The 12,070-nt window shown below is 44.5% G+C and overlaps 1 protein-coding gene and 1 long non-coding RNA gene across 15 annotated transcripts in view; one reads left to right on the forward strand and one right to left on the reverse strand.

The window, feature by feature from the left end:
• Positions 1–377: 377 nt before the first annotated feature.
• On the forward strand, positions 378–2,328 carry LOC111770955 (uncharacterized). The gene is made up of 2 exons (XR_002804455.2): positions 378–657; positions 2,102–2,328. It is a non-coding gene; the product is annotated as an uncharacterized lncRNA (long non-coding RNA).
• Positions 2,329–8,604: 6,276 nt separating this feature from the next.
• The window catches only part of DLGAP2 (DLG associated protein 2), an 823,185-nt gene continuing 819,719 nt past the window's right edge, over positions 8,605–12,070 (reverse strand). For all 14 annotated transcript variants that reach the window (XM_070253515.1, XM_023630813.2, XM_070253523.1 and 11 more), the window contains one exon: positions 8,605–11,506. In XM_070253515.1, the coding sequence (XP_070109616.1) occupies positions 11,288–11,506 (219 nt within the window). In that variant the 3' untranslated portion in view covers positions 8,605–11,287. The remainder of the gene's footprint in view (positions 11,507–12,070) is intronic.

Consider the following 12,070-nt stretch of genomic DNA (forward strand, 5'->3'; position numbering starts at 1 on the left):
AGAGTCACCCAGGGACTTGGCGCTGGCAGCGATTATAGTAAAAAAATGAGGAGCAGTGGGGTTTGAAATAGAAAAGCAATATGGACACAACTAGAAGGACCTGCAACTAAGATATACAACTATGTACTGGGGGAGGGGGTTTGGGAAATAAAGCAGGAAAAAGAAAAAAAAGATTGGCAAAGTTGTTAGCCTAGGTGCCAATCTTTAAAAAAATAAAAGAAAAGCAATATGGAGACAGAGGTTGAAAAAAACCGTCACCCGGGTGATCTCTCCCGCAGCGTAGGCACCTAGAATTTTTTCAGTTTCAGAACGAAAATTTACAAGCTGATGGGAAAGACGTCCTCTGGGGTTGTTCCCATCCTACATGTCTTCGGCAGGTGTGTTGAGAAGGCAATGCCCTGACTGCTCTTCCCCGCACCATTTCTCAGGCCGAGCTCAAGCTCGCTGTTGGCAACCTTGAGGGTGAGGCAGTATCTTCCTCTGGGATCAGGAGCCGCTGCCGTACGTTTGACTGTGAAACAGCGGGTCCCCAAATTCAGCGTTTCTCTGCTGTGACCAAGCCCGGAGCTCATGCAGTGTCCATCTGGCTACCACACACAGGCCCAGTGGAAGTTGGGAAACAGAGCGCATGCTGATGGTCATGCTGTTTCCCGTGTGGTGAGTAGGAAGGTTTTCTGATCTGCAAGTTTCACATCTTTGAGCCACGTCAACAAAACAGTAACATGCTAGCTTATTAGCTTGTAAGTAAAGCAAAAGAAATTCTGTGACCCTTCGCAGACCCAACACTATTTTGGAGTAAACCTTCTGTCTGGTAGTTGAACCTAAGCGCAGAATCCACGACTCTCTCTCTCTCTCTCTTTTTTAACTACAGTATCTCCAGCATGGTGCCCAGTACATAAATGTTGTTCAATCAATATTTAATGGATCAATGAGTGACTGGTAGAGACACAGAGGAGCTGGATGCATTCATTCATCCAGTTGGTCACCTATAAGTGGGTGTAAGAATATTGTGGATGTATATTCGGTGTCACACGCTTTATGGGGAACCAGAGATCTAAACAGGAATTTGATATATTTCTTGTGCTCAAAAAAGCTCGCAATCTGATCCCAAACTGGTTAACAAATAGATTCTGCTTAGTGTGACATATTATAACAGATGCAAGGTTGAGCATCGTTTTGGGAGAAGAAAGAAGACAGTGATCAGTTCACTTGGGAAGGACAAGGGAGACCCTCCGAGGTGACAGTTGAGGTAACTCGAAGGCTTGGCAGGAGTTTGCTAAGGATGGGGCGCCCAGGCGAGGTGGAAGGCTGTTCCACGAGAGTGAACAGCAGGTACCAGGTGAGCTGTGAGACTGAACGGCGCACGAATCTGGGAACTGCTAGTGATTTGTTAGAGCCGGGAAATCCAGGGCACAGTAGGCACGGGAAGAGACTCAGTTGGAGACGGGAATGGGTTCAGATGATGAAGAGTCTTGTGACAAGGAGCCATTGAACATTTTAATGGAGAGGCCATTCCAGATCTGAATTTTAGAAATGACCTTTTGGCAGTATGGGACAAGCCAATGGAAAATCGATGTTTGGTGAGCACCAGGAGAGAGGATCCTGGAGGACTATATGATTGATTGTGATAAGGAAGATAAATGAGAGAGAGAGGAATGGACACCAGCTGCCAGCCGGCAAGTGGTGCCCCAAAATGCCTACACGGGAGCCAGGGTCTCAGTTCCCAGGGAGACGTGGTGCTCGGGCTGGGGGTCTGGTGTGGAGAGATGGAGGAATGGGTAGCAGGGTGGACACTGGAGAACGGGGCAGGAAGGACAGGGAGAGGTGGCTGCTGACAGCAGCGTCCCTTCCCCTCAGGGCTCTTCAGCATGTGGAGTGTCTGTGATGGACGCCCAGGAGGAGGGCGGGAGCCGGGCCAAGAAAACATGCAGAAATGTGTGCATTTGGAATGTGGTCTGCATTGTCGCTGAATCTCCGCTTTGCAAAGCGTGTTGTTGGTATAAAACTGAATTTTTCACACTCTAAATTGTAAAAGACCATAGCGGTGTAATGAGATCATTTGGAAATGGATTTTCATTGGCACTGGTCTCTAATTTTTCAGGGAAAATCCATCTAGCCAATTTTAAACTACCATGAAAGTCGTATGGCGCTCTCCCAAGAATTTGGCTGGATGGCAAGGCTTGAAGTAGTGTCTTCGGAAATCGTGGCTTCTTTCCTGATACAACATCTGTGTGTTGCTCTTCACCTTAACCAAGAAGCAGGGAACAATTCTCTGAACATATTAAGTGATGCTAACTTCAGAGTTCGCAAAATAAAAATAAACAAAAATAAGGAGCAGAACTCTTTCCAATGCCCTAATTTTCAGAAGGCAACTCATTTAAAATTTCAAACAAGGAAAAGCAAGCTGAAAACATCCCAATTGTTGCACCTGACTTTTTCTAATCATTGCTTCTCGTTTTGAGGTTGTGTTTTTTAATTAATAGGCTATTTTGGGGGAGCATTTTCTTTTACAGAAAAATTGAGTGGAAAGTACCGATGAAAATAACAGTAAGAAGTTTTCACATATTGAGGGATATGGAGAAACCATTCTGGTTTAAATCTGATTTGGCCTAAAACTTGTTTTTCCCAGAGCAGCCTGACTTACGGCCCACCAGACAGGTACCGTACATCTGTTTCAAACATTTTTCCCAAAGCAAAGAATGCCCTTTTTAAAGATAGAGATGAATGTCTCCCTTTCTCTGACACGGATACCAGTATTTCTTTGAAGATAAGCTTTGCTGCCCAGAGAACCAAGGGCAAGTTGACCTGCTGCGTCTGTGCTCCAATGCAGCAAAACATCTCCTTGTGATTTTGGGGAAAAAAAGTGTATTCCTGTCATGCTGGATGTATGTTCTTTGTTCTGAAATGATATATAACCAAGCTGTAAACTACACTTCTCCAGAGCACCTTCTTCCCTGGGGAGGATAACACTTCTGGGCTAGTCCTCACATTAGCTCATTAAAGCTCTCTCGTATCTATAGATTTGTTATTGACTATTTGTGTCAACAGTCCTGAGTTCCCACATACCTCTCCCCTCATCCCCCCCCCCCCACCCGTGCCCCTGTTAGTAACATTTTGCATTCCCGTGACACATTTGTTACAATTGATGAGCCAATATTAATACATTTTAAACGAATATCATGTAACTTTCTTTGCACTTTGACTGAGCCCTGGGAAAACAGTGATAGACCATATGTGGATAAAAGTATAAAGTTTTCAATGAAATACCAAGTAAATTAAAACTTTTATTGACGGATTATAGGATTAAAGACAGGAAAGTATATAAAGCTTTCTTTAAGTGTGTTATAGAAAGCAATAGGCTAAAAGGGAGACTAAAATAGTAGATATGTGTTCTCGATTTATTTATAAATGCTTTCTCTTACCTGAACATTTTTATACATCGTGATTGTTGTAATGTGAGTTAAACGGAAAGGGCACGCACAGGGATTCAGTTCCCTCAACAGTCCTATCACACCAGGACTCAAGGACGTCAGCAGAATTCCCAACCAAGCACACAGCTCACTGGGAGGAAGCTAACAAGTGGTCTCACCAGTGGTGACTTTCACTCCAGATGCTTCCTTCACTAGCCACCTCTGTCAACGCACCTCAAAACCTCACCGAGGCTGGAGCAGGCGGAGGGGAGGAAGCGGCGGCAAAGTGCACGAAGCACCGTGCCTGAGAACCTGGGGCAGGTGCTGTGACAGCGAGGTGCCCTCCCTCAAGACCTTGGTCCGTGCTTCCGCGGGGGTCAGAGGGAGAGAGACTCAAAGAGGGAGCCACCTACCGTGATATCCCGCAAGAGCTAAGGGACAGGTGGAAGGAAGGCTGTAGATGCCTGGGCAAGCGGAAATTTCCAACTAAGGGGGTGCGAATCTGGAAGGCAACAGACAAGAGAAGGCGGCCAAGGCACAACAACACACTGACAGCAAGGGATCAGGGCCTGACTAGAGCAGGGACAGCCCACACCCACCGCAGGAGATGACTGAGTGCTGCTGGGTTGGTGGGAGCTGGAGCCCCGGCCCCAACACGGGGCCTGGGGTGACTCCTGACACTCCACAAGGCCCTGTCCACTCAGGCCAGATCTGTAGACCGACACAGTGACCTGACACGTGTCTCCTCTCATTGCAACTCCAGACAGTCTAAAACAACCGTTTCCTAAATACCGTAGCATTTATTAACTTTAAACTCACTTTCATCTATGCCATTTTTGATGAAATCTGTAGGCTTAAGAAATGTCCATTTCTTCTTAGTAGATGGAGAAACTGAGGCTATTTCAACAGTGAAATAGATAATGGAGGAAGGGTGCAATTGTTTTCTGGATAAAACTCTTTGGTCTATGTAATTTTCCTGAGTTTAAAATAACACGAGAATTCACTCCAATAAAAAGCAAACATTAGTTTTCTCAAAAAATTTAATTGCAGAACTATTTACAAGAGGTGAACTTCAGCAATACAGAAATTGAATGAAAGGCATTGTCATGGACCAGTTATGGAGGAAATGGTGAGCACATTTTTCTTATAATCAGCTGAGAGTGAAAAAAAAGTCATGGAAAAACAAGAACTCAAATAACGCAATCCTTAAAGGCCCTAAAGTATTGGCCAACATTCTGATAAGAAGCTATTAACAAGAAGCAAGAAATTGTGGTGACGAATAGCATACTGTACACTCAGGGTAGGTATCCTGCATGCTACTGAAGAGAATTTATCAAAAGAACCATAAAAGCATGAGAAAGAGAATTACATAAAAAAGTTGAATTCCAGTGAGGTGTGACTTTGTACAGACGTCGAATATTTGGCACTCTGTTCATCCTCATCGTTGATATGATTTCATATGTATATATATTTATATATATATATTTGTATATATATATTTTAAAACTTTAACTAAACAGCTAGTTTCCTGGTTCTAACATTCCTTGAATTTCTATAGGAGGCATTTAATTCAGTCCTCAGGCCACACCTGGGTATTTTGGCATGTAGTATGGGGGGCGGGGGTATGAATTGGTCTCTGCACGGGAAGGACCCGTCCAGGAGGAAAGTGGCTTAGCATTTGGAAATAAGAGTTCAAAAGTAGCCTAGGATTTACTACTTGTGAGGGGAAAGCTTTTTGAATTCAGCAAACCAGTTATAATGTGGAGGGAGAGCGACACACGTGCTGAGCCCTTTTAGAGTGATAGGACCGTAATATTGAAATGGCTGGGGCTGGGGCATGGTGGTGAGTGAGGGGTCAATCAAAGAATGGGCGAGTGGCATCCAGAAGGTTCCAGAAACAGTCTCAGAGCTTCCTTCATGTACATTAGCAGACAAAACCCAATATACACTATGGCCTACTTGGAAGAGACAATTCGGTACCGAAATTTGCACAAGAAACCTGGCATAAATCTTTTCTTTCCTCTTTGCCTCTCCTCCATCGGGTCCATGGAAGCCTGGACTCCCAAGACTGTCAGGTTCGGAATAAGCACCCATGATGAAGAGTCACATAAAATCTAAGAAAGTAGGGAGGTAAACCTCTGTTACCTTAGTTTGCGTATATACAAAATCTTTTAAAAAGTAGTTTTATAGTAGGTAACTAACATTTCCTCTGCAAAGAAGACGTCTGTCAAGAGTTGAGATCAAAACTCGAAATAATTTCTTTGAACGCTGGATAAAAACGCCAGGGTTAGGAGAGCAATGCATAAAATTATGGGCATTTCTCAATGCTGTGAGGATGAGAAGATGGTTATTTCTTGGAGTGTCCCCATGGACCACTTCTGCATTCTCTGAAGTGTGAAATAGAGCAATTATAAAGAGCTGGAATCAGAGGGCAGACGTCACAGCTTTAGCAATTTGGTGAGTGTGTCTGATTCCGTTCTTGGCACTCTCCCGTGAGCTCAGTTTTCTGCTTCCAGATAATTTTTTTCTTCATCACTTTAATGTTTAGCTTAGTGTCTCTTATTTTTATCTAAGATGCAGCTGAGCTTAAGTGATGGTGCCTGGTTTTTGTTCATAGAACCATCTAGAAACACTTGAAATCAAAGCTGGAGGAAATGGAGAAATGCCTCCTTGTAGTTATTTCTCCATTTCCAAACCTTCAAGAAGCTCTTTTTTGGTCTCCTGGCCACCCCAAACAGTATTGCAAAGAAAGAACCCCTGTGTCTGGTAGTCCTGGTTACCTCTGAGACAGTTATATCTGACTTGATGTCCTCGAGCATCCCACACAGCTGGGAGGATGACAACTGGGAAGAGGACCGTGGCACTCCATGTTTGACAATAACTGACACTTTGACGACCTGTTTCCAAGGAGGTCAAAGGACTGTACAGCCAACAGGTCATTAATCTTCATAGTCTGTCTGTGAGAGAGACAAGGGCCTGGAGGAAACGGAGACGTGACGTTAAGCTAAGGTTAACTTGGTTGCCTGACTAGCCGGCTAGAGATTTCTGGGCTTCCCATTCATTTCCAAAACATTCTGCAGCCACTCTGTGCTGAGGGGCATTTAGCTAAATGTGTCAAAGGGCACCTTCCCTCCGGCATTCTGATCACTGCCCACATTTACTGCAACTATCAACACAGCAAAAGTGACGAGCTGGGCCTCTTGCTGTGAAGGCACAGGGATCTGACTTGACCCTCGTGTCGTGCTTTATGACCAACGGTGCAGGGGAGCGGAGTGAAGCCGTTCCCATTGTTCCAGCCCCGTGGTCAGACACGCTCACCAGTCAGCAGCTGACTCTATTCTGGATCTCTTACCCTCGCGGTTTTCCATTTTATTTTCAAGTATGGGAACCCTGTATTCGACCAAACTTTCAAACAAGTGTAAACAGAGCCACAGATAAAAACAAAAGCAAACCCTCAGGGAGTCCAAAGGGGTATGGTTTGAAACCCACTGTCTTCAGCTACCTGATTAGTATGTCGAATTTGCAGTAAAAAGAAAAAAGCTGGAGATTCAAGGGTGGAGCAGAAAGGAGTTGGCTGGAATGAGCGCACATGAGGTATGTAGAACTTAGCCACGTATGTAGGCCCGTTTCTGGGAGACTTGACTCTGTGCTCCCGGCCGGGAAGGCTCCGCTTCTCAGAGCGTGGGCCAGGTGCAGCGTCTGTGTGCGCACCCTCAAACTCATCCTGCTGGGGCAATACTTTCACATTCACGGTGGGACATGCGGCCCTTGGGCGTTTCCTGCTGCCTCCCCCACCGAGACTCGCGGAGGTGTCCACCCGTGAACAACGGCGCTGGCCACTCTGCGCAGCCTGGGGACGCGCGTGTTCCTAAGCTGATTCAGACATGGCACAGGGGACCGCATGTCCATTCGAAGGTTCTGGGAACCCGTCAGCACTCTGAACAAGGCAGATTGCTCTTCCTAGAGCTCAAATACCGTCTGCATCTCCCTGAAAAGGCTCCAGGGCCTCCAGATCTCTAGGGCCACATGGGGTCCCATCTGATTTGATGGGGTCACTGCCAGCGGAAAAAGACTTCCTGGTGAAGACCATTATCCCTCTCTCCCACTCCCTACTTGCCACCAAAAGGCGAGCACATATTCCATAGTCACCGCAGGCCCTTTGACCAGGTGTCTGCCATAGGACTGTTATTTCCTGGAAGGTTCCACCTGGGAGTGGGATGGGGTCGGGAGGCTCTAAGGGCCGGCTCACAACAGAGGAGATGAGTCGATACACAACGCAGGGTCTTTCAGTTAAAGTGACGGGAAGAGTGGCAGCTCAATATGATCCTGAGAAAGGCAAAAATCAAGACAGGGCACATGTGGACAGAGACCCCAAAGACACGGTCACACCGAACGCGTTCGTGTGCCCTGGAGCTGTGTTGTCTTCCAACCGTAATCTGGCCACTTCCATAGGAGCCAGAAGGGAGAGTCCTTCTACTTTTTGGGTCACGGATTTTGTGGCTATTTTTTTTTTTAAAGAGGGAGTCTTAAATGTAATTTGCTTTTTTCCTAATAATACGCTTTCTATTTAATGTTGGAAGTCTTTAGTATTGATCTTGAGGTGAAAACATCAACAACACTTCCTTTCAAACAAATATGTAATGTTTTGGTGTCATACAACAGTTTGATTCTTTATATATCATTCTAGATGGTTCTATAAACTTGCTGAGAAAAAAATGGTAACATCTGTCACTGATAACACGTACTTTTACATCAAACACAATGATAACAGATGAAGATGTGTGAGATGAATTACCCTGAAAGCACTCTAGTTCACAAAGGACATTCGCCTTTTCTGGGTTTTGTTAAACACTGGGATCCTGTTTATTATACTTGTGTTTTGACTTCGGAAGTTAACTAAAGCCTTCAACATGGCAAGATCAACTCGTGGGTGGGGAGGAAAACGATTTCCAAAGTAACACATGAGTTTTGACAGTTATCGCTGGATCTTTTGGGCATACAGGTAGGCGATCACAGAGAACGTCGCACTCTTTCATGGCAACCTTCCTAGAACGTGGTGCATTATCATTGTCAACCATATTCTCAAATCTGTGTGTCATCTTTTACTAAAATTACATCACAATGTGGTTAAATGATCACACCATAGCTCTGTGTTATGTGTCGGCTGGAAGTGACTGAAATAAGTCAGTGTGACTGACTAACACAAGTGTCATAAACAGTTTTATTTTTCTTTACATGTACAATATGTAAACATGGCTTGTCTTCTGCACGTCGGGATGGAAGGTCACCTGTGTGAGAACTGGATATATTGCACTTCATCATGTTACGTGTGAGCAGGTGACGCTCCAGCAGACCCAGCAACAGGCACCCGCTCCGCTGTGGCAGAACCTTCTTTGGAACACAGAGGACCAAACAGGAGTTCACACACGATCCCACTTGCAATCGATGAAGCCGTCACATTTAGCTGTGGGTTAATTGGCTCGCCTAGGGATGGTTTAGGCCAAGACTTTTGGGGATTTTAAGATAAAAATAAGTATACAAAACATAAAAAAATTAATCCAAATCCAGTGAATACTTTCGTTCGAGTCAGGATCAGAGAATCTAGGATCTAAAATTGATAATTATTGTCCAAATTCATCATTTGTTGTTATATATTTTGTACAAGTTGAAGGAAATGGGATAAAACACATCAGCTGCCAGTAAACACGCACGTGTGAAAGGTTGGCACGCATGTGTGCGTGTCACGTCTCTTCTTCCTAGGGAGTAAACATCGAATGTGCTTTCCGGTGCTTGTTTCCAAGAGCAGCTCATCCTAAATAACACACCGATTTTAAAGTCTAAAATGCCAATACTTGCAAATACATTTGTTTTTAACATAGTATAGTGAGTATAGGAAGAAGCATCATTATTGTACACTACTCAGGATTTAGGCATTTATTTAGGTAGAAAAAACGCTTTGAACACTCTGGGGAAATAGGTTTCATTTATAGAAGAATATTTCAGGGAATTTTTTTTTTTGCATTTTTTCAAGGATATACATTCGTACTGATTTTTGCTTCCAAATATATTTTAAGGCTGTTTGGTAAAATATATACCAGATATGAGGCTCAACTTACAGGGTTTTGTTCTTACAGGGAATTCTTAACTACTTGGCTTTAAAAAACTAAAACTTTGAAGATAAACATGCTTTAATATCAACTGTGCTCCAGTGAGCCCCATGCTTCGTGGAATGGAGAATATGAGGAAAAGGAAAAACCGTCGTCTTAAAGAATGCCCCAACCGTGTCAGTACCGCACTGAATGCTCTTGGTAATGTGATCGGGCCACAGAGAAGCTGGGTACATTTTAAAGTGCGAGTTAGGGGAGGACAAAGTGCTACAGGGCAGCAGCCGGCCTTCACGGCCGAGTACACGGTACTCCAGAAGCCGCAGAAGGAAGGCCTGGTGTTCTGGTGGAAACATCTGTCTTCCATCGCAATCCTGCTTTGACCTTGAGTTCCCGTGAGAACTCTGAGTTTGGGATCAAATGGATAAATGTCATAGGCTTTTCCTTTGAAGATGTGTCTGCATAGCGACACACGCGTCATGTTGGAGCAATGCTCACTGACTGCATCTAAGTTTAGTTAGACAAATGGAAAGCCTTCTCATTGGATTTCTTCCTATTTTTCTCTGGTGCCAATCGGAATCATGAGAACTCATCACCTAAAGTCCACAGCTGGAAATCACAATATGTGACCTTTTTTTTTTTTCATCATGTCTAAAACAGGCAAGAAATACATTCTTGACTTCAGCAATACTGCATAGGACAAAAGAATTCTTGAAAAATACAAATGTAAACTACATTTCTTCTTTACCATTTAAACTGAGATATACTTACCACTCACATTCATATTTCTTAAACTTTTTACAACATCACAACTGTCATTTTAAACAAGCAAACTTTTTGTTTTTTTGTGTTTTTTTTTTTAAGGATACCCTGGAAAGTCAACTGATAGAGCAGTCCGAGAATATATACACACATGTCGCATGAATGGTGAAACTTAAAGACAAAACCGTGTGCGATGTTTTAAGTTACAAAGGAAGAAAAAACACAATGACTCTTTCATCAGAGCAAGCATATTTTTTTTTTCTTTCTACTCCTGCTACAGAAGAGTTAGCTTGTCTGAAATCTCCCGTCTCTTCTCGTCTGTCACTCCCTGGTGTGAACGAATATTCAGCTTATTTTTGATTGTGCTGATGCTGGGTTGTTTGAAAGGGTTTGGACTTGTAAGCCCCTGGGCTTCAGGAGAACCACATGGTGGGGAGGTTGGTGGCTGCAGAGATGTCGTCTCACGCCATGAACTTGGCACAAGAAACCTAGCGATGGGTCACTGGATTCAGGGAATAGTAGCCCGAGGTTAGAGGGGGCGGGGTCTTCTCTCCTGCACTTCAAGCTGTAGCACCTTCCACTTGGGTATCTAATGCCTCTAGTGAGCGGTGAGATGCACCCATTTATAGTTATTTGTTATTCTTGCCTCTAATTATCTCACAACTTATAAAAATATAAATAACAAAATGTAAGCTGGGTTCCATCTCAAGAGGTGTTTCTCGTTATCCTCTGAGAACAGAGTGGCTAAGTTAGCTGTCCCCACGCCTATCCATCACCGCCGACGGCAAGTCAGACCATCCAGCGAGAAAAAAGGAGTCGTTCTGGCCGTGAGCTCGGCAAACCTCGGAAATCAAAAGCATTCCAGTGTGTTTATGGCACAAAGAACACGACAGCGAGGGCGTATTCGGTGGAGAAACAAGACAGAAATTACCAGGTGGGGGAATAAACTGTACAAGTGTTTTGTCAAAAAGAAAAGAAGAGAAAGCAGGTGAGAGTGGGCGCCTTCGGTTCCTAGAGCCGGGTCTGGGCCTCCGGGATGTAGATCTCGATGCTGTCGGCCCGCTCGGTGGCAGAATTCTGTCGGAAGGAGGCTGCCCTCTTGGCAGCCATGAGCCGTCTTCGGGCCTCTTGACGCTGTCTGTCGGGCAGGTCCAGAGACTTTTCTCTCGTAATGGGAAATTTCCCTTTGGGGGGCTTCTTTGGTATTGGAGGGGGCACCTTTCTTTCTTCCTGAAAAGCATCACAAGTCAAAATTGGGGGCGAGTCAGAGGAGAGCAGCACCAGTCCATGGACTCGGTCACACCTGGGTGACCACCTGTGCGTGACATTACCCTACCCACACCTATATCACACCTACCCAGATGTGCCCTGGGTCCTGACCCCCATAATCACAGCTTGCCTTCTGCATGGTATATACTTTGTATAACTTCCCTCAAATTCTTCAAGGTTGAGGGAGCAAAGCGTTTACAAACAAGAATATATGTTCTGTAATTAACGTTTAACATCTCCTTCCTCTCAGGTTTATTTTGACATTGCTGCTATGCCGTCTCTGAGCATTGGCAAATACGCACAATTTCAAGCTCTTGAGTATCCCTGGTATTTTGATGCCACTTGACATCCCTGTCATGTGCCACAGTCTGTTCAACAGACTCCAGAACTCCAAGGACGTTCACGAAAACCGTCCTACGTGGGTGTCCTAGGGAACCACTGGCCAAATTTCCTATTGTGGGCCTAAAACCCCTGACATTAACAAGATTTATATATGTAAGGTTTTTTGTTTGCTTGGTAAAAAGA

The sequence above is a fragment of the Equus caballus genome, chromosome 27 (genome assembly GCF_041296265.1).
Source record: "Equus caballus isolate H_3958 breed thoroughbred chromosome 27, TB-T2T, whole genome shotgun sequence".
NCBI lineage: Eukaryota > Metazoa > Chordata > Mammalia > Perissodactyla > Equidae > Equus > Equus caballus.